Below are 26,753 nucleotides of genomic sequence, written 5' to 3' on the forward strand. Positions count from 1 at the left end.
TATGTTATGTATATTTTACAACAATTAAAAATAAATTCATTTAAAAAACTTTCACTGATGTCCCATAATTTTTAGGGTAAAGGCCAAAATCTTAACCAAGGTCTTCGAGGCTCTGCCTTGCATACCCTCCCCACCTGTCCCTAACCTCCAGTCACACCAAATTGCACCGGAATGGCTGTCTAGCCACCCTTCCTCAGCTCACACCTTCAAACGCTTTCCATCACTCTCGGTAAAAGCCATAGTCATCATAGGGTCCTGCAAGGCCCCATGTAACCTGGCTGCCTGGATGCCTCACTGGCCTCATCTCCTCCTCCTCACCCCTGCTCACTCCACTCCAGTCATGCTGGCCTCCTTGCTGGTCCTTGAACGCCCTAATCACACTTCTACCTCAGGGCCTTTGCACTTACTGTTCTCTCTGCCTTGAATGCCCTTCCCTCAAACAGGGCTCCATGTCCCCAGACCTGGCCCACTCCCTTGCTTTGCTCAGGTCTCCGATTCCCAGTAAGAAGCCACCCTACCAATATGGCCCGCACATATTCCTATATCCCTTCCCCATTCTGTTCTTTCCCCTTAGCATTTAGCTAAATATTATATATTTCACTTATTTATCTTGCTTATCATCTCTTTCCCCCACTAGAATGTAAGCTATATGAAGGCAGAGATTTTGGTCTGGTGTATTCACTACTGTATAATATTGCCTGGCATATAGTAGGTACGTAATAAAATCTGATGAATGAGTGAATGACTAGAAGAATGTTGAGCTCCTCTTCCTCAGCTGTTAAGATTCAGCTCAAAAGTGACACTTTCCCTTATGCAGACTCCCTCCTCAGTGCCCTCCCTGTATCCCACACAGGCCTTCAGCTTGGCCCCCAGGACATTCTACAGTCCCTACCGGTGCAAAGCCAGCCTCCCCCAGTGACAGATCTGTTTCCCCAGTGCCTAGCACAGAGCTGGGCATGACATTACATGAATGTGTGAAGGAATGAACGAACACATGGACCCCGGCTGGGCTGAGGTAGGCAGCTGTATGTGCCAACTCCCCAGGGGATGGGAGGGAACCCTGTACCTTCTCTCCAATCTCCGTCTGGTCCCTGCCAGGTAGCACCTCCAGGTCAGCTAGCAGGGCACAGGCCTCCAGGGCCCGTTGGTAGCGCTTGGGGTCCAGGGCTTGGCCAAACAGCACGTTTTCCTGGAGAGTGCAGTTCTGGATCCATGCCTGCTGGGGCACATAAGCCACGGAGCCCTGGCCACAGGAGGAGCTTACCTCAGGGTTTGCCCAAGGCCAGGCCCAGCTCCCCTTCCCAGGAGTCCCCACCGCTCTCACCTTCACATGCACCTTGCCTTCCAGCTTCTCCATCTCTCCCAGCAGGGCAGACACCAGGGAGGACTTCCCACAGCCCACGGGCCCCACCACGGCCACCAGTGCCCCTTTTGGCACTTGGATGTTTAAGCTGGGGGCAAGGAGCCCAGGAGCCAGTCAGAGACAGGAATCAGGTTTTTGGTCCCCAACCTTCTACCCAAAGACCCAAACCCCCCTCTCTTCCAGACACCACCTTGGCAAGCTGAGGCTCTTCCTGCTTTCCAGGCCAAAGACTAGGGGGTGAGGCAGGGGTTCTGCAATTCTTCTGACCTTTGCCCACTTAGATAGCTGAGAAGGGATGGGAAAAACTGGTACCTGTGCAGGATGGGGGGCAGGTCCTGGGCCCAGGTGAAGGTGCCATTGTGTATGGTGATGGCATGGCCTGGGAGGACCAAAGTGTACAGGGTCAGGGGGCCCAGGGGATGGAGAAGCAGGCAGGGAAGGGTGGGAGGAAGAGGAGGAGGGGGCGGGAAGCCTGGGCAAGGCGGAGGGGATCCCTGGGGGAGGGCAAGGGGAGAGAGGTATGGGGAGCTCTGGGGGAAGGGCCAAGGGGAGAAGGCAGAGAAGCTTGGGGGGCAAGGGAAGGGGCAAGAAGTTCTGGGCACGGGTGGGGGGAGCCCTAGGGAAGGAAAGAGACAGGGGGATACCTGGGGAGGCATGGAGAGGAGGAGAGCAGAGAGCTTTGAAGAGGGAGACAGTGGGGCATAGCGTTGAAGCAGATGTGAAAAGATGAAGAAGTAAAGGGGGCCACGAGAGAAAAGGTTAAAGCTTGGAACCGAGGGTTTTCTGGAGCCGGAGCTGGGGAGAGGGCAGCCCAGGTAGAGGGTGTCTGGACCTGGGGTGATGGTCTTTCTTTCCACACACTTGGGGTCAAGTTCATCTTGGCTCAGGAAATGCTGGATCCGTTTCAGAGACACACTGGTCTGCAGGAGGGTGTGAGTCAGCCCTGGAGGCCCCCACTCCCTCCCACCCTTGCTGGCCCCCAACTTGCTGGGCGAGGTGGGGCCCCTGAGGACCCAGATACCAGTGCTGAGGCCCCTCCCACGACTGAGTCTTCCCTGGCTTCCACTGCCGAAGACAGGATCCAGGTTGGTAAGAGGAGGCTGTCTCCAGAACTCAGGTTTCCAGGGACCCACATGACCTCAAATGACCCCTAATTCTAATGACCTCATTCAGCTTTGAACAATTCTTCTTAATGTCAAATGGCACCCCCTCCCATTCCAGTAACTCTCTTGGATTACCCCTTGACCCTAAATGACCCCAACAACTTGCCCTAATTCCAGCAGAACCCCAGCCCTACCCCGGGGTTACCTGGGCCATAAGGCTGATTAACTGGGGCAGCATGTTGAGGGGCATCTTTAAGATATTAAACAGGGATATGGTCACAAAGGCCTTCTCAGCGTCCAGCACGTTGTTCACATCCACAGACACGTATGTCCCCAGGGTGATCAGGGTCACCTGGGGAGTGGGGAGGATGGGTGTCAGAGTGGAGTCTGCTGGGACCAGAGGCCTGGGCTGGCCAGGCCAGTGGGAGGCAGGGGGCCAGGCCCAGTGGGAGAGCCTCACCAGGAAGGGGGTGCAGGTCCAGATGAAGGTAGATACGGCGTGGAAGTAGGCGGCCTTGCGCAGCAGCCGGAGCTCGTCCTGCCGGATGCCCTCCACCTGTTTCTGGAAGCTGGGCTCCCAGGCATACAGCTTCAGCACCTTGATGCCACTCAGGATCTCACTCATCAGCTTGGTGCGCGAGTCCTTGAATTTCATTTGCTTTACCTGTGGAAAGAGTGGTGGTGTCACATCCCACTCGCCTCCCCAGACCTCTGCCCACAGGGGCTGGTACCTTCCATGTACTCGCCTCCACTGCAGGCGTCTGGACTGTTCACCCTTCTTCCTCCCTCCTCCCTGCCAGCCAGCCTGGCCTCCCCCCCTCCTGAGCCTCCCCCCTCCTCTGTGTGACAAAATCCAGCTCCAATCTCAGTGCCTTGTCACTGACCCTCCCAGGCAGCATCCTCTGCCCCTTCCCTGGGTTTCTAAGGCTTGTTGTCCTTTTCTTTCATTCCCACGGCGATCCCTGTGCATGTGTGCTTCCCCAGTTAGACTGTGAGCCTCCCAAAGGTGTAGATCTCTTATTTCTCTTTGTTCCCCCAGACTCTAACCCAGAGGGAGGCACGCCAAATTAATTATCCATTCAACCCCCATTTACTGAGGGCCTACTATGTGCTAGACGTGGGGCAGATAATGATGAACAACTCAAACAAGGCCCATGCCACCAGGAAGCTGACAGTCTGATGGGGGAGGCAGATAGGAAGCAGACAATTCCCTGGATAAATACTTAACGAATTAGTATGTATACTCAAAGGGAAACAACAGGATTCTGTGAGAGAATAACGGAGTGGGGACTGGGAAATCAGAGTTTATGCTGGGAGGTGAAGGAAGAGGAGTTGGGCAAACAAGGAAGGGATGAAGTGCATTCCAGGGAACAGTGTGTGTGGTGCCCCAGAGGCACGCAGAGCTTGGTGCTTTGGAGAAAAGATAGAAGGCCAGACTGGATGAAACTTGGCCGTACCCCAGGGGGTAAGGGCTTGCAAGGTGAGCAGGGGTCTGGCGGGTGGTCCTAGGGAGTTTGTCATTTCTTCTATGTGCAATGGGGAGCTACTGAAGACTTCAATAAATGTTTGCAAAGAAAGGACTGAATGAATGGCTATTTACACTCAGCACAGTGTGGTGGGAGAAATACTCATTAGACCAGAAGATGCAGGTTTGAGTCCCAGCTCTGCCTGATTCTGGACTACCATAATCTCTCTGGGCCTTGGTTCCTCAGCTGCAAAATGAGAGTGTTTCTAACACCCCCTCAGGGTTTTTGTGAAGATAGAGTGAGCTAAGGTTTGAGAAAGGGGCTTGTAGTCATCCATACTCAGTAAGCCAGGTAGTTGGGAGGCCCCAGGTTAGTGAATGCCCTTCCCCAGGCACCTGGCAGGTCTGATAGCACCCACCTGGAAAGTACGAATCTTCATGGCCAAAGCTCCATTGAGTGGGATCAGCAAGACCATAAGAGCAACTCCAGCCAGGACGGAGGGCCCCAGGTTCTGAGGAGACATAATGGATATTTAAGACAGACGGATAGATAACCACAGTATGTAGACAGAACCCGACAGACAAACAAAGGCCTATTGACCTGAAACGTGGAGATGGGCAGGAAGCAAATGATGGTGGTCAGCCAAACAGATAGACAGCGAAAAGCAAACATACAGATGAAGCCAATGACGAAAACATTTGCAGAAGCAACCGCCATCAGATAATGACAACAGATAGGGACAAACGGGAAGACATAGAAGGGGTCCAGACACACAGGAAGGCAAATACAGACAGACAATGACAGCCAGAGTCACACCCACCCTGCCTCAAAGTCCCTCTTTCCCCCCCTGGGTTCTTCGAGAAGGATAATCGCACACGCTGGAAAGACTGGGTAGCAGACACAAGCATCCTTGCAGTCCTGTCCCCCACCCTAATATCCAGGGAAGCTCTTGTGTCCGTTATGCAGCCCCTCTGCTGACCCAGAACTCTCTCTTGTCCCTTCTCAGCAAGGTCAAGATCAGCAGAAGGGGACAGAGGTCGGGGTTCAAGAGTCACCTGCCAGAGGAAGTAGATTGCCAGGATGATCTGCACGGGTGCTGACCACAGCAGGTTGAGGAAGGGGGCAACTTCCATGAGGCGCTGGGCGTCCACTGACATGAGGTTGACAATTTCTCCCACAGTGGACTCACGTTTGACTGAATTGGTGATGATCAGAGCCTGCAGGTGGACAGCAGCGTGGTGGACTGGACCCGCGAGCCTCTCCAAAGCACCCCTGGGCCACCTCCCCAGCCCTCCACACCCTGCTCCAGCTGACCTTCCTGTAGACGACGCCTACCACTGCCGTACGAATCCTCAACCCCATGACAAAGATGCACTGGCAATACTGGTGTAGGATCAGAGTCTGCATCACGGAGCACACGAACATCAGCCCAGCCACCAGGAAGCCCCACCAGGCGGGGGCCATGGGGTTTGAAATAAATCTGATCAGGATGCTGCAAGAGGAGGAGAGAGGCATGAGGGGGGCAGGGGTCGCTCCGCTGCTCCGTCTACTGCTGCCCTCCCCTTTCTCCCTCAGCCTCCTCTCTGCCCCCGCCTCTGAAACCTCTCAGGTGGGGCCCGCTGGCCCTCCCCACCCGCCCAGGCCCAGGGGACTCGGCTCAGTGCTGCCTCAAGATCACAACCCTCCATCCTTGCTCCCTTCTGCCTTTACCTCCTTTCTCATCTACTGTGGTCCCCGCCGTCCACGCCTTCTATCACCACCAGCCTCACCAGCCTGCCTTCCTTGCCTCCTTGGATCACAAGGCAGGGAGAAATGCCCTGTGTCCATCGATTAGACTTTCCCGCACCTTCTCCTGGGCTCCTGAGGGCTCTAAGGCCCACCGCATGACTACACAGACTCTTGCCCTGCAAATCCACCCTCTCCGACATCAGCAGCCCCCAGTGCGGCCCTAATCCACCTCCTCCCACAGCCCTCTTCGCTTCTCTTCTCTTCCCTCCTGACCGTCCCCACTGCCCACCCCTCTCAGCAGTCACCCACTTAAGTTTTCCCATTCAACCACCCACAGAGAACTCCCTGCCAACCTCAAGCTTCCCTCCAAACACTGCCCCTCTTCCTTTTCTCTAGCCCCAGGAGAGGAGATGTCCATGTATCTTCTGAACCTGATCCTGCCCCCTGAGCCCTGGATCCCATCTGCCTCCTGAGGAACACGCTCCATCGGTGCCCTCCTTTCTCCTCAGCTTCAGTGTCTTCATCTCCACTGGCAACCCTGTACCTTCACCTACTGACAGGACCAAGTCTCTTCCACGTTGGGACAGACCTCCCCTCGACCTCACGGAGCTACCGCCATAGTTGAAGCCAGGCCTCTCCTGCTGTGGGTTGAGTTGTCTCCCAGAAAGATACGTTCAAGTCCTAACCTCTCATACCTGCAAATCTGACCTTATTTAGCAATAGAGTCTTTGCAGATGTAATCAAATTAAGATGAGGTCATATTGGAGTAGAGTGGGCCCTAATCCAGTTATTGGTGTCTTTACAAGAGAAAGGAGAGGGAAATTTGCACACAGAGACACAGATGCAAACACACACACAGTGGAAAACAGCATGGGAAGATGGAGGCAGAGATTGGAGTGATGCATCTACAAGCTTAGGAATGCCATGGGTTGCCAGCAACTACCAGAAGCTAGGAAGCATGGAACAGATTCTCATTCAGAGCCTCTAGAAGGAAGCAGCCCCGGCGACACCTTGATTTCAGACTTCTGCCCTCCAAAACTGTGAGACAATAAATTTCTGTTGTTTTAAGCCACCTAGTTTGTGGTGATTTGTTACGGCAGCTACGGGAAACTAATACACTTTTCTTTATGGAAGTTTCTAGACCTCCATGGCCTGTTTCCACTGCAGACCCCCTGCTCTCAAGCCCTTCCCCTCTGTCTCAGTCTCTATTCTTGGCAGTCACTGACAAACTCCATGGTGCCTTCCTCAGGCTCTATCTTACTGGCCAACATGCTTCACTGGAGGCCACGCCCCCCACCTCTCACTCTTGAACACTCTCTACGCTCTCTGTTCTTTTCCCAGCTCTGGCCCCAGTCTTCTGCTCAGCCCTCACCTGTCAGAATTCCCTAGAGTCCTGTCTGTGGCCTCTACATGAACTCTCTGGGAAAGCTTAGCCACAGATATGGGCCCCCGGGCTTCCACCTGGTGGCTCTGAAAAGGTGACCTCCAGCTAGCTAGGAATCTCCCCTGGGGGGGCCCCACGTGGCCGAGACTCAACTCATCACCGTGCCCAGCCCCCTTCTCCCGCTGACTTCATCCTCTCAGCAAAAGATCTGTCACCCTCCAGTCACCCAGGCCAGAACCCAGGTCACCCTTGACTGCTCCCTCTTCCTGGTGCACACACTCATCTCTGATTAGCTCCTGACTCCTATCTCATTCCTGGGTGGGACTCTCATCTGACCTGGTTTGCCCACTTCCATCTGGCCACCTGCCCTACATCCCGCATACTACAGGCAGAGGGATTCTTCCAAAATGCAAACCAGGTGCCCCTTCCCCCGCACTCCCTACACACAGCCCGGCTTCAAATCTTTTTTTTTTTGGTGAGGAAGATCAGCCCTGAGCTGACATCCATGCCAATCCTCCTCTTTTTGCTGAGGAAGACCGGCCCTGAGCTAACATCTATTGCCAATCCTCATCCTTTTTTTCCCTTTTTCTCCCCAAAGCCCCAGTAGATAGTTGTATGTCGTAGTTGCACATCCTTCTAGTTGCTGTACGTGGGACGCGGCCTCAGCACGGCCAGAGAAGCAGTGCGTCGGTGCGCGCCCTGGGTCTGAACCCAGGCCGCCAGTAGCGGAGCACGCGCACTTAACTGCTAAGCCACGGGGCCGGCCCCTCAAATCCTTCAAGGATTTCCTGAGCTCTCTCGCTCTCTTTGTTTTTCTGCCCCTCCCTCTGGTCACCCTCTCCTCCAGCATTCAGAAACACCTGGAGTTCTGGAGTCACGCTGCCTCAGGTCTTTGTGACTTTGCCTGGGCTGCACTTTCCCCTCCTTCCTCACCTAGTTAACTAATGCCTGCTTGTCCTTCCAAACTTGATAACCTCCTTAGCTGGCAAGCGTACCCTGCTGGTTTCCCTGCCCCTCCTGGGGTTTTCCAGACACCCGAGTATACCTCTGCCTGCAATGTACTGGATTTACACGTTGGCTTCTCCCACAAGACTTTAAGATCATATCTTATTTACTTCTGTATCATACTGTCTAGCACCATTCTGGTACCCTGGGGGCTCAATAGGTGTCTTTTGAATGAACGCATGGATGAATGCATGAATGCATGCATGAATGGAGGCACAAGGGATCGGGGGCTCAGCTGCCAGGCAGCTCTCCTCCCCACTCCCTCATTTGAGAGTCCTACTAGTCCAAGCTCTTCACGTGATGGATGACGGATTGCAGCAGAGCCCTGGACTCAAATCCAACTTTACCAGCTGTGTGCCCTCAGGCAAGTCACTTTACCTCTCTGAGTTTCTGCTTCCTCATTTTTTTTAGCTTTTAGTTTTCCAGCTTCTTCATTTGTAAAATGGGAATAGGGGCACCTCTCTGTAGGATCATTGGCAGGATTTCAAGAGAGAAGGTTTGTTAACACATCCACCCGGGTGCCTGGCACGTAGTATGTACCAGGTAAATAGAAGCTGAATGTGAATGGGGAAACTGAGGTGCAGAGGCATTGCCACTTGCCAAAGCTCCCACAGAGAGTGGGGACAGCCCCTTCAGTTCCCGGTCTGGGGTTCTTTTCACTCCATGTTATCCCTTCCTCTGGGCTCAGACCTGAGGGACAGGCAGGCAGCCCCCCAGCCCAGGGAAGGGCTGCAGCAAGAAAGAGTGTGGTGAGACCTGAGCAGCTGTGGATTGACGAAGGCGAGCAGGTCCTGGATCAGCTTGAAGCATGTGCCGATGAGGAGGCTGGGCCCAAAGGTGGCCAGCAGGGCCTTCAGGAAGGAGGGCTCCGGGGGCCTGGGCCGGGCCCCCAGCAGCACTTCATCCTCACTGGAGACTGTCTTCCCAGATGCCGCCTCAGGCTTGTGTCTGGCCCGGGGAGGAAGGAGCAGCGGGTAGGAACGGGCACCTGCGCCCAGGAAGCCAAGTGCTGGGGAGGAGTGGGGAGGAGTGTGGAGCTGCTTTCTTGGCTCTCAGAAGTGGGAGGGAGCGGACAACATGACGTCACAGCTACTTCCCTAGAGGTCTCTGTGTTCAGGTGCTAGAGGGCATATGACGGGTGCTCTAACTGCTGCTCCAGGAACAGGTCTATGGACACAGCAATTCCCAGCCCCCGGGCCTCCCCCTGCCTCCCCAGGGCTGGCTCCAGGGAGCATGCTGACACGGAAGGGACACATGGTCAGGGATGGCTAGCGGCCTAGTCACTGGGGAGCCGAGCAGGGAGGGGTGGGGTGGCAGGGAGGACAGAAAGGGGGTGCAGTAGGCAGACTGGGGGCCCTTAGGTCTTCCCAGAGGCTCCAAGCCACGAAAGCCAAGACACTGCAGATCAAGCCCAAGCCCCTGGCTCCTCCAACAGCCTGTTGGCAATCGGGGGCTCTGGCTGAACAAGCACTGAGCCCCGGGCCCCGAGTTGTGGGTGGGAGGGAAGAGGGTTCAGTCCTGGGGTCAGAAGCGGGTAGGGAAGGAGCCCCAGCTCCCTCGGCTGGGCAGTTGGCCAGAGAAAGGTTTCTGGGTCCTGGACCAGAGGCTGCCAGTGGGAAGGTCCCTCAGCCGGAGGGTCATCTCCTCTAGTCCCTGCTCCAGACAAGAGGAGGCAGGATTGAGAAGAGGGGCCAGCCTCAACCATCTTCCCTCGGCCCCTTCTCCTCCTGAGGGAAGTCCCTGGAATCTACCCTTCGAGTCAGGCAGGGTAGTGCAGTGGTAAGTGTGGGATGGATTCCAGCTCTGCCCACTACCAACTAGGGGACCTTGGGCACGTCATTAAACCTCTGTGCCTCAGTGTCCCCATCTGTAACACAGGGACAATAGAACTTACACTGTAGGGCTGTTGGGGATTGATTGAGTTAATCTACACACTTAGGGCCGTGCCTGGGACAGAGTAAGAGCTACGAAAGTGGCAGCCATTCTCCGGCCTCAGTAGAACTGGGGAGAGCTGGTCCCACCCAGGCCTGAGTGTCCCATCCCAGGACCACCTGCACCTGCTCTTCTCCCCACCCCCAGACATGTGATCACCCCAGATCTATTGACCCCCTCTGCAGGAGAGCTGGGGTGCGTGAAGGGGCTGGGGTGGAGGGGCAAGGGGAACCCGGGAGGGCCTCACCGCGCTGCCCCCTTCTGCTGCTTGTTCCACGCCTTGAGCAGCCTCTCCACCACCTTCTCCGAGCGGTCCTCCTTGTTCAGGGACCAGAGGTCCTGATCCTCCAGGGGGCGCCGGTAGCCGAGGATGGCCATCCTAGGGCAGCAGGCAGCCCCACATGGGGTCAGAATTTAGCAGCCTGGAGCTGGGGACCAGGGTCTCCAGAAAGGAGGGTCTCCCTAAAGTGCTGGGGTCAAGGGAGGGGTCTCTTTTATTCCCACAGTGAACAGGCTGGAGGTCACTGCTTCCCACCCCAAGTTCCTGTCTCAGCCCCTTCCCCCACTCCTCTCCAGATGTGCCACTGACCCCTGCGCCCTGGTGATGAAATCCATGCTGGCTGAGGCCCTGGGCGAGGACAAAGCCAGGTGGATGGAGCTGCAGCCCAGGTGCCTCCTCAGAGCAGCGTGGTTAATGAGCTCTTACTCAGGTCACAGACACAATTATCTTGCTCAGGCTGCTCTGAGGGGCGGCCGAGGAAATGACAAGCTGCAAGCTTATCCCAGACAGGAGAGCTCGGAACTAATTACAGTCTGCCTCCAGCCCCTGAGCCTGTCCCCACAGCCTGCCAGAGGCAGGGCTGGCCTGTGGCCTGGGATAGGAGCTGGGCCAGGTCCGGCCTCTGCGCTCAGCCCCTAGGCCAAACAGATAGGTTTCCCCAGCCTCGCCTGCCCCATGCCCGCAGGCGCAGGGGTTTGGGGTGGGGAGGCCAGCCAGGCCCAACTTCTCAGGCCCCTGAACTTCCAGCTGGCTCTCCCTCCTCCTTCTCAGCCCCATCTCCCCCTCCCTCAGGCCTAGGCTGGAGGAAGAGCCAACTCACTTTGTGAACCACCAGAAACACAGGCGGGAGAGGAAGCCAGCGCTGGCCTCTGGGCAGGGGTTCTAGAAGGTGAGAGGGTGGAATGGGAGAAATCAGGAGTGCCCACCACCCTCTCAAGGCAGAGTAGAGGGAGGAGGGGCCTGTTCCTTCCTGCTCCAAGCCCCGGTCAGCACACTGTGGAGATGACATGGAGATGGAAGGAACCAGAAAGGATGGGCGATGTCGTTAAGGGCTGGACTGAAGAGTGGGCTGTGGAACTCCCACTACCACCCGGCCTCCATGGAAAACTCACAGGGTCGACATCTTTTGGGGAGAAAAGCGGCGGCTTCTCCCTGAAGCAGGACAGGACGAGAGCAAAGAGCACCAGGGCGAACTGGATGTAGAAGGTGGTGAAGCGAAAGGGGTCTGAGATCTTGCCCTGGGGGAGGACGGGGCGGGGCATCAGAAGGTCGGGTTCCTCTGGGGTAGGAGGTGGCACCCGAGGGGCACACGGCTCCCCCTCCCAGAGGGTTCTGCAAGAGGGGAGGGGCGATAAGGGGGCTGCTGTTCAGTGAGGACTTGCCCCGCATCGTGCCAAGCACCTCACCTACACCCCCTTGTCCAGCCCTCTCTCTACAGGTGGGAAACCTTATGACACCCGGTTTGCAATGGAGGAAACCAGGCTGCAAAAGGCAAAGCAACTGGCCCAAGATCGCACAGAATAAGTGGATCATTCCAAGCCTGTGCTCTTACTGCCACGCTTGACTGCCTCCCCTTGAGATGGAGAAATGGGGAGACGCTGGATTGATGCCCAGTGTTCCTACCACCACCCCATCACCCCCACCCCCACCACCAAAGATGAAGAGGAAGGCCAGGAACTGAGGAAGGTGGGAAGAAAGGGAAGACAAGATAATGGGACTTCCAGGGAAGCCAGAACAATCCATGCATGTCTGCATACACCTGTTCGTCACACAGACACTGGTGGATGCTCCTGTCAGACACTGCACTTGGTGGTGGTGCCGGTGGAGGCTACAGAAGAGCCCGCCACACTCCCACGGACATCTAACAATGGCTGCGTCTTGCCCCATCCCCTGGGTTGCACTGGCCCTCACCCCCGCCCCCAGTCTGCTTCCTGGCAGAGATGCAGCCAGGAGGGAGTAACACAGAAGACTGAACAGCAGAGGGGCCCTGGGAGGTGGGGAGGGACAGAGGGGCGGAGCCTGGGACCCAGCAATGACCTTGAGCCCTGAGGTCACCCCTGAGGGAGAACATGCCTGACAGGTTCCCTTCTTCCCCCTTACCTTGGCCAAGGCAGAAAGGATCTTGGAGCGGAAGGGGATGACGCCACAGACCACACACAGGAACCAGAAGATGATGAGCACCCCTGAGGACTGCACCCCCCGCAGCCGCTCGTACTGGATCAGCAGCGTGGCCAGCAGCTGTGCAGGGAGGACAGGGGAGGCCCGGCCAGAACACACATGTCTGGACCTGCCTCCCTTCCTCCACACCCCATGTGGCCAGATGTTTCTGGGGTCACCCCCATTCTCTTCCCACTGCCTAGGTGTCCAGCCTTCTCCTCAGAGCCCGTGGCTCCCCCGTCACAATCCCACAACCCACTGGAGACCCTCCCCCATAAGCTTCCTGGGCCCCACACTGACCATGGTGACCCCCACCACCAAGGGGGTGACAAAGAAGACGGGGGCAGGGGCCCAGCCGTGGACCAGGCCATGGAAGGAGTAGAAGAGGTCAGCCCAGGAGACGCACCACAGCAGGAAGCCCAAGGCCTACAGACAGGGCACATGTTGGAGTCTCCATCCCCAAAGGTAGGGACTGCCCCGGTGGGGAGGGGCTTTGCTTCTGAAGCCACCAGACTCTCCCGGGGCCTGGCCCTGAGGGCTGGCTGGGCACTGGCTGGAAGCTTCTCGAGGGTGGGGAGAGTGTTGCTGAAGAACTTGCTTGAACTTCTCCAAGCAGGGAATATCTCTTGGCTGCAGACCCAATTGGCAGGCTGCCATGGCCCAGAGTGCAGGGCAGGTGGGGCTGGGGGACCCAGTCCAGCCGCTGAGGGTAGGGGAAGGGCTTCACTATAAGGAGACCCCGCAGGTCCCAGGCCCACCCGCAGGAGAGCCCCGAGCCCCTGACCGTCTTGAGCCTGGAGAGGGGGGAGAGGATGATGTAGCCTTGATGGTGGTGCTGCAGGTATAACAGGTAGCAGGGGAGGGTGACCCACAGGTAGATGCAGGGGACCCAGGCCAGCAGGGAGTTCTGGAAGCAGGGAGTGAGGTCCGGGTTGTCTGTGTGCACGGACAGATTGGAGTCCTGGGGACAGAGAGAACAATTCAGCACGGTGGCAGCATCCTGCAGAACTGGACTCTCCCTAGAGCGTGCTGGCTGGGCCAGAGAGACGCTCCATGCGTGATGGGGGTCGGAAGGTATTTGAAGATGAAGGAGGCTAAGTGTGCAAATGGGCAGGTGTCGTTCCGAGTGTGAGCTTTCCGAGGAGGCCGTGATTGCCCCATTTCCTCATATTCTCTCTCTCTCTCTAATTGAGGTATAATTTAAGTACAATAAACTGCACCCATTTAAAGTGCACAATCCAATGAGTTTGACAACTGTACACACTTGCAAAACCACAGCCACAATAAAGATATAGAATATTTCCATGATCCCACAGGTTCCCTTCTGCAGCCCATCCCTCCCAGGCAACCACTGATCTGCTTTCTGGCATTCTAGATTTCCACCCTTTTTTTTTTTTTTAATTAATTTTTTATTTTATCAAAGCAATATATGCACATGGTTGAAGAGCCCACTTCCTCCCGAAGCTTCTCCCAGGAAAGGAAGAGGGAGCTTCTCTGCGCTTTAGTTGTCTCTCCTTTAAAGTGGGAGAGGCCATCTCCTGCCCCACCTACCTCACCGGGTATGTGTGAGCTCAAAGAAGCAAGGGGATGTGGAAAGAGCTTTGCAAATCACAAAGCCTAGGGCAACCAGCCATCCTGGTCTGCGTGAGACGGTCCTGGTTCTAGCACTGACAGCCTGGGGTCCTGGAGAACCACTGAGTCCAGACAAGATCCCCTCTTGTCTTTGCATATAACTCTACTGAAGAACTTTCTTAGAAAGAGACGGGAGAATACATTCAAACGCATATTTTACTGAGATTGTTTCCTCCAAGGTCACCAATGAACTAATCTTTTTTTCCCTTCTTGCAAAGTATTAGACATTCTTTACAGAAAGCTCAGAAAATATAAACAAGTTAAAAAAAAAAAAAAACCCATTCACAATCCCATCCACCTAGAGACAACTGTTAACACCGGAGGATATAACCCCTCACCTTCTAAATGCCAATTTAAGGAATTATCATTTTTACTTTTGTCGAAGTTATGCATGCACATAATTTAAAAAGTCGAACTGTGGAAAAGAAAATGGTATCTTGCCTCATCACTCCCCACCCCTCATTCCATTTCCCGGGGATAAATATGTTCAAATATGCTAACTTTGTTCTGGTATCTACTTCCATATTTTTAAGCAATTTGCTTTTACTATTATTTTGATTTACCACTATTTGATCATCACTATTTTCTCCTGTTTTGAAAGGTGAGGCTGTACCTCTCTTATGTCCTCTCTACTTGAGCTCCCTTATCCTTCCAAGGTAGAAACAACCCAGGCTTTTGTTAAATAATATTCTGTTATTATTGTTATTGTTACTGTTATTATTCTCTGTTATTAACAGAGAATTAACAGAGAACATCTCTCTGGGCCTTGCTTTCTTCAAGGGTAACAATGGGATGATAACATCTCCCACATGGTCCCTCTCACCTGGCCCCTCAGCCATCATACTAGCCCAGGTCCTCACCTCTTCCTAAGCAATTTCCCTGGGGTTCTGGTCTCTTCCCTTCCATGCCCTAGGGGCCCAACTCACTGCCTACACTCTCCTGGTCTTCCCCTTCCTCCCTGGTCTTTCCTTCTAAGTCTCTTCCCTGGTTCCCCCCTTGGCACCGGAGTGCCCCAGGGCTCAGTCCTTTCCTTTTCTCTGTAGTCTTCTCCATCTGCACTCACCTCCTGGGCAATCTTATCCAGTCTCATCTACATGCCAAAGACTCCCATGTTTCTCTCTCCAGCCCACCACCCTCCAAATCCCCAACTCTATATCCAACTGCCGACTGGACATCTACACTTTACATACCCTACAGGAGCCTATGAGGACCTGCGCAGTGTCCCTTCCCACCAACCTGTGACTTCTCTCACTGCCTCTCCTGCAACACTCCAGCCAATGGCCTCCTTGCTGTTCCTGAACACACCAGGCACATTCCTGCCTCAGGGCCTTTGCACCTGCTGTTTCTTCTGCCTGAAGCACTCCTCCCTCAGACATCCTTAAGTCTTCCTTTCTCAGTGAGGCCTTCTCTGACCACCCTGTTTAATATTGCCACCTGCACCCCCCCTAGCATTCCCGATCCACTCTCCTTACCCTTTTCTGCTTTTTCATTTCTTTTTTTTTTTTTTGCTGAGGAAGATTTGCCTTGAACTAACATCTGTTGCCAATCTTCCTCTATTTTGTATGTGAGCCACTGCCACAGCACAGCCATTGATAGAGGAGTGGTGTAGGTCCACGCCTGGGAACCAAACCTGGGCTGCCAAAGTGGAGTGCGCTGAACTTAATCACTAGGCCACGGTGGCTGGCCCTGCTTTTTCATTTCTCTATAGCATGTGTCACCTTCTAATATGCGATATAATTTACTAGTTTATTATGTTTTCTCTCATCTCTTCCTGCTGGCATGTAAATTTCTTGAAGGAAAGAATCTTTATTTCATTTGTTGATGTATCCTAAGTACCTAAACAGTGCCTAAGGCATAGTAGGTGCTCCATAAAAATTTGCTTAAATAAGTTAAACAATTGTTGAATAAATGGATGAATGAACAAAAGGATAATCTTACACCCTCCCTCTAAACCTTCAGTGGCTCCCTACTGCCCAAGCATGGGCAAGTCCAAGCATGTTACTATGGCATTCAAGGTCCCCAGCTGGCCTTTAATTTCTATCTACATGAACTGTTGAACTATCTACGCACTTGAGTTCTCCCATCTTCAGAAAATATTTCGTGGAGTGCACACCCTGCTTCCCTTTCCTCAGCCGACTTTCACTCTTTAATCTCATCCGGGTCAGCCCTCTGTCCTCCAGTGCCCCTGCCCACTGCCGCGAGATGACTCTTCCTGAAATGCGGCTCTGTGCCCCTGCCCGCTGCCCACACACCCGCAGTGGCTCCTGCTGCTCACGGAGCCGCGTCAAGCATCCCACAGGCTTCTCTTTCCACCTCCCTTCCCACCACTCCTTCCCACCACTCCTTCCCTCCTGCCAAACGCACTTCTCCCAGCATCTGCTTGGAGAGTCCCCCTCCTACACCTTTGCTCAGTCGGGCCCCTCTTTCTTCCGCTTGTCAAAATCTCAACAACCACAGGGAAGCTGTGGTGGGCCCGCCTTAGGACCCACCTCTTCCATCCGGCACCCCCTTCCTCCTCTGACGTCAGCACCTTTCTGAGCGTGGGTCTTCCCCTTGCTGATGCTTTGGTGAGGGCCTGCTGTGCGTCACGCAGTGGGCTGGGCGCACCTGGGGCACACCTGTCCCTGCCTTTGGGAAGCGTGCAGTCCAGGGACATGCTGCTTTGGGGCATTTCACCCAAGCCCTGGTGGGCAGAGGTTGTACCACGTACATCTCGTATTCTAGAGCCCTGTATTCAGTAGTTGCTCAAGCAATGTGAGCTGAGGACTCACAGATTCTTGCTGAGCACCCGGCATGCTGGCCCAGGGCTGGGCACTGGGTCACAGAGCTGGGTACCCCACTAGGCCTGGTCAGGTGCCCCAGGGAGAGGAGAGGCAGACACAGCTAATCCAGCCTCAGCCCACATCTTTTTCCTTTGTGAAACATTTCTTATTCAAGTATAATACACTTACGGAAAAGTGCACACATCGTAAGTATACACCTCAATGAATTTTCACACACTGAACACATCTGTGTAACCAGCGTTCAAATCAAGAAAGAGAACATGCTGGCACCCAGAAACCCCCTCTTATGCCCCCCTCCCAGCCACTGCTCACTCCAGGAGAATGCCATCCTGACTTCTAACAACGTGGATTAATTTCGCCCATTTGGATCCTCCTATAAAGGAAATTGTACGGTATGTATCTTGCACATCTGGCTTCTTCCACTGAACACTGTGTTTGTGGGTGTCATCCTTGGGGTTGAGTGTGAATGAGGACACTCCCCCTTCACTTCTGCATGGTGATCCATGGTGTGAATGGACCCATGGATTTATCCATTCTACTGACACTGGGCAGCCCCACCCAGCTTTAAACTCAGTGAGCCCATTACAGTCACGTGCCATATAGTGACGTTTTGGTCAACGACAGACCATATATACAACGGTGGTCCCCTAAGATGAGGACCATATAGCCTAGGTGTGTAGTAGGCTACACCATCTAGTTTGTGTAAATACACTCTATGATGTTCACACAATGATGAAATCTCCTAATGGTGCATTTCTCAGAATGTAACCCCGTCATTAAGTGATGTGTGACTAATGCCATGCACTTAGTTGCCATCCAGACAGCCTGCCTGAGGCCACCCCTAACTCAGACCACTGGGCCTCCAGGCCTGGCGTGCATGTCCCACCTCTCTGGGCACAGCCTGAGCCTCACCTCCTACAGGAAGCCTTTCTGGGGCACCGCAGCCTCTGACGGGGTTTCTCCTTGCTTTATCTTGCATGGCCTTGGCAGCCAGGTGACTGTTACCCGAGAGTGATAAAGGCCCCTTACGTCTTAGTGGCATTTTATTATGGCACTTACATGGTCATTATCCGGTTGTTGATTCAGAACAACTTCCAGAAGTAGAAAGGATGAGCACTATTAGGACTGTGTGCAAAAGAGAAAGCCAGCTCCACCTGTCCTGGCAGGACCCCTGGCAGGAGGGAGCTGGGACTAGCACTCTGGCCTTGTGACGCCAAGCTGGGGTTTCTCCCCTGCCTGTGCCACCTGGACCCAGACCTGTGAACATACCCTCTCCTACAGCAACGTGAGCCCTTGAAGACAGACCCCGGGCCCTGCTCCTATTGTTCTCCTCTCCTCCCCACCCTCCAACTCCCAGCACAGGCCCAGGCACGCAGGAGCAGCCCAGATATGGTCTAGTCATTGACTGTCAGGGAGTGTGCGTGTAGCGGGAACGAGAGCCCAAATTTGAGAGCACAGCAGGGAATCACCACACGGGGCGGTGCAAGTCGGTGGCACGGCTCTTTGAGGCAAGAGGGGAGTGGCCACAAGAACCCCCTCTCTTTCTCTCACACCCTACATCCAACCCTTAGCAAATCCTGTCCCCTCTACCTTCAAATTACAGGCTGAACTCTATGAAAGTGCTACATTCAGTGTTCTTATGTACAAAAAGGCAACTTCATCTGGTTCTCCCTCATATATCCAGAATCCAACCACCTCTCTCCACTGCACTCACTCACCTGGATTCTTGCCGCAGCCCCCTCACCAGTCTTCCTGCTTACACCCCTGCCACCTGCCCAGGCAGTCTTTTCCAGCACAGCAGCTAGAGGCAGATCTCTATGAAATCTAAGTCAGACCACGCGACCATGTCACTCCTCTGATTACAACCTGCCAAGGGCCCTCCATTTCACCAAAGTCCCCACGTGGCCCTCAAGACCTCATTATGGCCACCCCCCCGCCCCCAAGTTTTTGCTCAGATCTCATCTCATGGACGTCCACCCTGACCTTCCTAATTAAAATTGTAATTCATTCCTACCCCCACCCTGTCCCTGCACCCCTATCCTTCTTAACCTGTCCTATTTTTCCCATAGGCCTTATCACCTTCTAGCATACTCTATAATTGAGTTATCATATTTATTGTTTCTGTTTCCTGCCACTGAAATATATGCTCCATGAGGGCAGGTCTGTTAGTTCTGTTGACCAGGGTATTCCCCACTGCCCAGAATAGTACCGGGGACAGCGCAACACGCATATGCATTTGTCGAACAAAAGAATGAATGAATGAAGGGTATTCTCTGAAGCCCAGCTTCTTTTTTATTATTTTTATTTTTTTGTGAGGAAGATCAGCCCTGAGCTAACATCCATGCCAACCCTTCTCTTTTTGCTGAGGAAGACTGGCCCTGGGCTAACATCCGTGCCGATCTTCCTCCACTTTATGTGGGACGCCGCCACAGCGGAGCGCGTGCACTTAACCGTTACGCCACGGGGCCGGCCCCTGAAGCCCAGCTTCTGCAGCTGCATGCCCAGGAGCACAGTTTGCTCTCTCCCTGCTGGTCCTTGGCGCACAAGGGGGTCTCTGACCCAAACAAGGTTAAGTGTAAAGAACAGGGTGGGTGGAGGTCCTTTCCTGGACCCCATGATACTCCCTGCAACCCCAAGAGGCAGGATGGATAGTCCCTTCTCAAACCACTGCCCCCCCTTCCCATTCTGAAGAGCACCGACTAGGCTGGGCTGGGCTGGGAGCTGGGCCCACAGCCCCTCCCCCGCTGTCGCCCACACAGTTTCCACAGCAACAACCACTTCCTTAATGATGTGATTAAACAGCTGGATGGGGCCGATAAGGTCTGGCACCCAGAATGGACCGCACGACAGAGGCCCCTTCGTGGGCACCAAGGCTGAAATCCCTGTAGACCCAAGCAGGGGACAGGGGAGGGAGAACCCCGGAGCCCTCTGCCCCGCTGGGCCACAGCTCTGTGACGGACTTCCCAGGCCCCTGGGGCTGCAGGCTTGCTGACAGCCTCTGTCTTGAGAAGAGTAACTACTTCCTTAATCTTGCGTGGTGGGGAGAGGGGATCAACTAACAAGTTCATTTATCTCAGCAGAAACGGAGGGACAGGAAGGGCAAGGGCACGCTCAGATCCCCGGTCACGCTCACTGACCCACGAGGGCTGAAACAGCAGCCTCTGGAAGGGCCTGGGGGCGGGGGGACAAAGCCTGGCCGTGCGGCCCGTCTATGGCTCAGAGGCCCGGCTGGCCCATCCACTTCTTAAAGGGGCCATGCCAGCCAACAACAGCTTGGCTAATTGAGTACCACTGTGTTCTAGGATTATCATTTAATGTTCATACAAGCTGAGACCCACAGACAGTGACGGGCCCCAGTTCACACGAGATGACGCCGGGATTTGAACCCAGGCAGTCTACTCCAGAGTCCAGGTCCCAGTTCCACTGCATTGCCTCTACACTCTGTAGGGCTCCCACATGACATCGACCTTAGGGATAGAACACCTCAGACCACCTGAGACATTAAACAACTCCTTTCAGCCACGCAGCCTGCCCCGGAATCACCTCTTCTCACAGAGCCGAGGGGCTGCCCTCACCGGGCAACAGACTTGCTGGGGTTCAGGGATCCACAGGACTAGAAACCACAGGACTAGAAATATCCAGTTGGAAGGAAAAATCCAATCCAAAGGTTAGGCCTCCATGAGCCGCCCCCTCAGCTCCACCTCCTGGACCCAGCCGTGGCAGAGGAACAGCTGCCCATGGGGGAGGGGAGAGCCTCCCAGCAGTGGCACACCCAGCCTCACCCCCTCCCAGGGATCCTGCCCCACCTGTCACCCCAGGGACAGCCTCCCTGGGGAGGGGCGGACACAGCCCAGGCACTCTGACCCTGCCTCCTGGGTAGGTCAGCTGGCAGGTTCTGCTGGGACCTCCCTCTCTGGGGGCTAGCCCGGTGCTCCAAGACCCGGCTGGTCTGGGGGGTCAGCAGGAGGGTTTGCCAAAGTTCCCTCCCAAATGCCACTTCCCTGACTCACTTCCTTCCCTAGGTCTCCAGCCCGCGACACCCAGGTCCAGGGGTCACGGGGGAGCAGCAGGGCTGGGGAGAAGTGACAGACACCAGGCCCTGCTCCCACTGCTCTCCTCTCCTCCCCACACCCTCCAGCTCCCAGCACAGGACCAGGTACACAGGAGCAGCCCAGATGGTTCAGGGTCGTGGGAGTTGGAGTTTTTCCCCATTTCACAGGGGGGGAAACTGAGGCTGTAAGGATAAGCTAGTGAAAAGCCTGGGTAGAGTAAATGAGTGGCCCAGAGGGGCCTGAACCATGCCCCCCACCGCCCCCACCATTCATGGCCACAGGGGACCAAATTCTGCCACCAGGAGCCAGGAACTCAGAGGTCACAGCCATCCAGCACCAGCTTTGCTGCCTCTAGCTGGGATGGAAGGAGGGGATTCTCGGGGGATGTTTTGGTGCCCAGTAGGCTGAGGGGTGCCCTCCTCCCCGCCACCTGCCTACTTCAGCCGCAGCTTTGCGTCTTCATCTGAGAGTCAAAGCATATTGAAATCAGAGCCTCAACCATTACACATATGTTCTGGCGGCTGCCTACTCATGTTGGCCAACACCCTAGGAGGAAGCCCAGGAAGACCCTGACACCCAGGAGCCCCAAAGCTCAGAGGCCTCAATTATGACCTTGGGCCCCCAGCCTGAGGTTCAGCCTCCCAGAATCAGCACTGGGCAACTAGACCTGAATGGGGCCCCAGAGCCCACGTAAACCCAGCTGGAGCCCAGACACGGTGAGTGATTTGCCCAAAGTCACACAGCTAGTGAGTGACAGAATGGGACTAGCTGGAACAGAGCAGGAGACACAGGGAGCTGCATCTCCAAGGGACTAGGGCTTTGCCCCTCCCTAGGGTGGGTAAACAGCCAAGGGAACAGTGAAGGTGCTGGCGCCCAACCAGTGAGAGACCCACCGACCTCTACCAAGAGCTGCTACGAGGTCAACTCCATGTCTAAAGTAGGGAGAGAATTTAAAGGGAAAGAGGAGTCTGGAAAGCTCAGAGGAGGAACTGGGAAATCTCCTATTGGCCACAGCTTCTCTCTTCCCAGTTGATCACAGAATTTGAGGGTGGGACCCCACCTCTTTCCTTGGCTTGAATCCTCTCTCCAGCATCCCCACCAAGTGGTCCCTAACCATGTGCTTGCACACCCCCAGTGATGGGGAGCTCACTACTTCCCAGGCAATCAGTGCCATCTTTGGACCACTCTCATCGTCAGGACTTTTGGATTTCTGAGCCAACATCAGCCTCCCAGGAGCTTCCTGGGGCCATTAGATCACGGCTAACACTGCAAACAGGTCAAGACGTCCTGAGGGTAAACGGCCCCAGGCCCTCCTCTGTGTACTCCTCACCACCTGGGTGCTCCTCTCCCTCCACTGCTCAGAACAGAGAGTAATCCTTCAGGCAGGGGACAATGGGACTCAGCAGAGGGACACCACCACCTCCTTTGTTCCAGGGGCATCTCTGGCCTAGGCAGTTTGGCCATAGCTCATTCTTTTTTTTTTTTTGTGAGGACGATCGGCCCTGAGCTAACATCTGCCAATCCTCCTCTTTTTGCTGAGGAAGACTGGCCCTGGGCTAACATCCGTGCCCACCTTCCTCCACTTTATATGGGATGTCGCCACAGCATGGCTCGACAAGTGGTGCCTCGGTGCGTGCCTGGGATCCGAACTGGCAAACCCTGGGCCGCTGCAGCGGAACGAGCGCACTTAACCACTTGCACCACCGGGCCGGCTCCCATAGCTCATTCTTTTGAAACGTATTTTCATGGAAACTCCCAAGGCACGCTCAGAGACGTTGGTAACCCGCCAAGGTAGGTAGAGGTGAGAGACAGAGTCAAAGAAAGCGATAAATGATTCAGCCGGTGCACACTGTGTGTGAGTCCAAGGAGTCAGGGGTACTCTCGGGCCTCCTACCCTCAGATTTAGCCGGGGCTGAGGCTGATGGATTCAGCCACAAACTCCCCAGCAAACAGCTGAAGTGGGAGCCCCTGGCCCAACAGCCCTGCCAGCCCCTTTCTTGTAGGTCTTCCCAGATCTAACACCCTCTTCTAACCTCATTTCCCTTTCTCTTCCCTCCTCTTTCCAGGAGTATCAGGACCTGTCACTCAGAGCTTTTTAGTTCTCAAAATTGTTTCACATTCCCTGTGTCATCTGATCTCCACAACAATCTCGTGATTGTTGGTGGTAGGAGAGGGGTTATTTCCCCATTTCACAGGGTGGGAAACTGAGACTGTGAGGATAAGCTAGTGAAAAGGCTTGGTAGAGTAAATGAGTGGCCCAGGGGACTGAACCATGCCCCTCACCGCCCCCACCTTTTCACTCCTGGCTCAGGTACTTCCTACAAGGTGGGTCACCCACAAGCCCCTCAGATAAAAGGTTCAGGGCAGGGGCTGGCCCAGTGGCGCAAGCAGTTAAGTGCACGCGCTCCACTGCAGCAGCCGGCCCGGGGTTCACCGGTTCGGATCCTGGCACGCACTGATGCACTGCTTGACAAACCATGCTGTGGCGGCGTCCCATATAAAGTGGAGGAAGATGGGCATGGATGTTAGCCCAGGGCCAGTCTTCCTCAGCAAATAAAGAGGAGGATTGGCAGATGTTAGCACAGGGCTGATCTCCTCACCAAAAAAAAAAAAGGTTCAGGGCAGGTGTACCTGAATAATATACAACGCAAATGAGATGCAAAATAGCCCACCACACTGAGTCCCCTTTTGTGTAACTGAGCTAGAGCCTCAGACCCTCCCTTGTCTTAGTTCTGCCAATGCTTGGAGGATGAGGAAGAGCTGGGAACCTTCCTGCTTTCTCCCCACCCCACCCCAGTCACCAACCACGCTGGGTGCAGCCTGGAACAGCTTTCAGGAGCCAAGAAGATAATGTGAGGCCGGCCCTGTGGTGTAGTGGTTAAGTTCGCATGCTCCGCTTCGGCGGCCTTGGGGTTCGCAGGTTCAGATCCCGGGCGTGGACTGACGCACCACTTGTCAAGCCATGCTATGGCGGCGTCCCATATAAAGTAGAGGAAGATGTGCACGGATGTTAGCCCAGGGCTAATCTTCCTTACAAAAAATTAAAAAAAAAAAAAAAGATAATGTGGAAGATGGAGGGTGTTTAGAGATCGGGATGAGGATGAGGAGTAGTCAGTTCCCTTGCCATTTGAGGTAACCAAGCAGAGACCCCACTATAGATACCGAATATAGATGAGCTGGTTCCCACGACCCTGAGGTCCTCCGAGGAGGTACATACAGCTCATTAGCAGCAAGAAGTTCCGGGACCAGGGGCCCAGAAGCCCAAAGGTAGGGGCACAGTCAGGCAATGGCAGAGTTGGAACCATATCTCAGGGGTCCAGCTTCCCAATCCAGCACGCTGCAACTGATTGTCGTATGACCTGGACAAGTCCATTCCCTCCCTGGCCCTCAGTTTCCCCAGCTCTGTAATGAGGGGCTGGGCTAGCTGCTCCAAGCCCCCAAGGGCTGACAATCTTGGATTCCGCAACATCACGGAAGGGTAGAGCCAGAGGATCTTTAAGCTTGGAACAAGAAGGGAGTCCTGAGTTCCCTAACTCCAAGTTCCTCGAAGCTTCTCTCTGTATAGTCCTAAGCTCTCAGGGTTAACTGTCCACCCAGGAACAGGAGCCCTTACCCTCAAGGCTTGGGCACAATTGCTCCCTTGATTTGCAAGTCCTCTGCCTGGCCACCGTAGACACGATGACCACGCCATGGCCACAGCAGCCAGGCTCAAGTGTGCAGGGAAAGGATATATACTCATAGGCCAAAGGGGCCACCTCTGGACTCTGGTGACAAGTGACCAGTCCAGGCTGGATGACAGACGGGGTTTCTGTGGGGCTGGGCAAGAGGGGAAGCTGCAGAGAAGTTATACCATCTCGGATTAACCCTTTAGTGACCCAGAGAAAAAGATCACCCCCCAAAAATAGAGATCCCCAAAGATACTTTTTTACAGATACTCCATTGCCCCAAGTTTCAAAAATCCATGTAACCCCCTCAGCCCATCCCAAACACGGCCTAAGAGCAGGGCTCCTGACTGTATATACACACTTATGTACACACATGCACACGCACCCACACAAGCACACACCCATGGAAAACACACACTGAGCATACACACACCAGGCACATATGTACAAATACTTGAAATGGGAAAAAGATTTAGAGGTTGGGATTCAGAGGCCCTGGATTTGAGACCAGCCTATCCAGGTATCCACTGGATGACTACAGACAAGCCCCTTTAATCTGAGCCCATCTGTAAAATGGAGACACACCACCACTTGCCTCCCAGAGCTGCAATGAAGATCAAGGGAGCTGCTGTGAATAGGTTTTGAAAGCTGTAAGAAAGCTCTCGGGCTGTCTACACTTAGTGCACCTGAAGTGTGCGGGGAACTGGGGTCAGCAGTCTGAAAAGCATCCTGATGTCTTAGAAAGAGATTTGGTGTGTGAGTCAAAAGGCCTGCTTTTCTAGTCCAGCTTTGCTTTCTTCCAACTGGTGATTTGAGCAATTCTTTTCCTTTTTCTGGACCTCCCTTCCCTCATCTGTAACAAAAGCAAGTTCAACCAGGGAATCCTGATATCCTGCACCTGTAAGGGCCTGTTGCCAGAGTGAGGTCTGCCTCTCCCTCCTGAGGCCAGGGCAGTGAGGATCGCCTGCTCTCCAGTGGCTCTTGCCAGGAGAAAAAAGGGTGGCAAGGACCGTTTTCAAGAAGGGCAGAGCCCAGCGGGGACCAGCCTCCCAAAGTAACAGGTTGAACAGGAGCTCTGGATGCCCTGGGCCCCCGGGGCTGGTGGGGGGTTGCACAACTGAGCCCTAGTCCATGGCGCAGGCGCTGAAGTGTCATCAGGAACGTAGCTAATGGGGAAATGCCCCTTCAGCACCCTGCGAGTCAGCCCCAGAGAGGGACTGGGGCGAGGCGGCAAGTGGGGGCACCTTCGATTTCGGGATGCCACCCATTGCGCCCTCGAGGAGTCTTGTGCCTCGCCTTCCCTGGCTCCTCCATGCAGCCGGGAGGGCAGGGCAGGTCCCGGACGCCGCGAGGGACCGGCTCTGGGTGGCGCGCCAGAACCCCTCCTGGCGTCGCATCGCCCCCTCCCCGCGGCCGTCTCAGGGGCTCACCGGTGCGCGCCCACGGTCCCGGGACACCTCCTTACCCAGAACTTGGAGCCGAGCTCCCCGGAGCCGCACAGGGCGTCCATGGGGCCGAAGCGCCGCGGCGAGGAAGGCAGGCGCGGTCGCCTACCCAGCCCGGGACAGAGCCGAGCAGCGCCGGGAGCCGCCTCCGCGCCCCGCGCTCCGCCCCGGCCCCGCCCCGCCGAATCCTACTCCCAGGGCCTTTGGGATGAATTCTCGCCTCCCCGCGAACTGCGACAGCGCCTCCCTGAAACGGCAGCTCCGGGAGGGACTTAGGGACAAGGGTGGGGGACACTGACACAGTGACATCCCCTTCGAGTGGCCACTGGGCCGCGCAGGAGAGATATCCCTTCAGATACTGAGGCTGATAGGCCTGGAGCAGGGTCTGTTTCCGAGGGGCACATACCCGCTTCCACCGGAGACATGGAAAGGGACTTAGCAAGACTCTCTCCGTGAATAAATCCTTGATAGGGTCCCGTTCATCTCTGGACCTCAGTATCTTCATCTGTGAAATGGGCACAACTTGTGTGCCCAGACAATCCGGAAGGCTACCTCTGCCCGGAAAGTTGCTGGAGAACCGGCAGACACAAACACATAATGTGCACGTGTGTGCTTGTGTACCCAGGAGAGGGGGCTGGAAGGGGGGCTCAGCATCCAGCATCCAGATGGTGGCTTCCGGTGATTCTCTTAAACTGCTGCCTTCCTGAGGTCCTGTGGCTCCCTGATCTTGTGCACGTTGCTTCAGTGCCACTCTGTGC

General features: G+C 55.0%; 1 protein-coding gene across 1 annotated transcript in view; it reads right to left on the bottom strand.

Annotated features, from left to right (window-relative positions):
• Positions 1–26,083, bottom strand: part of ABCC3 (ATP binding cassette subfamily C member 3) — a 49,830-nt gene extending 23,747 nt beyond the window's left edge. The window contains exons 1-17 of the mRNA XM_004434719.3: positions 26,016–26,083; positions 13,203–13,379; positions 12,719–12,844; positions 12,362–12,499; positions 11,374–11,499; positions 11,082–11,143; positions 10,229–10,360; positions 8,806–8,997; positions 5,247–5,424; positions 4,988–5,149; positions 4,351–4,443; positions 2,927–3,130; positions 2,672–2,818; positions 2,196–2,283; positions 1,676–1,742; positions 1,325–1,451; positions 1,067–1,243 (exon numbers count right to left, since the gene is read on the bottom strand). Coding sequence (XP_004434776.1) covers positions 1,067–1,243; positions 1,325–1,451; positions 1,676–1,742; positions 2,196–2,283; positions 2,672–2,818; positions 2,927–3,130; positions 4,351–4,443; positions 4,988–5,149; positions 5,247–5,424; positions 8,806–8,997; positions 10,229–10,360; positions 11,082–11,143; positions 11,374–11,499; positions 12,362–12,499; positions 12,719–12,844; positions 13,203–13,379; positions 26,016–26,060 — 2,241 coding nt within the window. The 5' untranslated portion in view covers positions 26,061–26,083. The remainder of the gene's footprint in view (positions 1–1,066; positions 1,244–1,324; positions 1,452–1,675; positions 1,743–2,195; positions 2,284–2,671; positions 2,819–2,926; positions 3,131–4,350; positions 4,444–4,987; positions 5,150–5,246; positions 5,425–8,805; positions 8,998–10,228; positions 10,361–11,081; positions 11,144–11,373; positions 11,500–12,361; positions 12,500–12,718; positions 12,845–13,202; positions 13,380–26,015) is intronic.
• Positions 26,084–26,753: the final 670 nt, after the last annotated feature.

This window comes from Ceratotherium simum, chromosome 16 (assembly GCF_057802395.1).
Source record: "Ceratotherium simum simum isolate JZ-2026a chromosome 16, ASM5780239v1, whole genome shotgun sequence".
NCBI classification, from domain to species: Eukaryota; Metazoa; Chordata; class Mammalia; order Perissodactyla; family Rhinocerotidae; genus Ceratotherium; species Ceratotherium simum.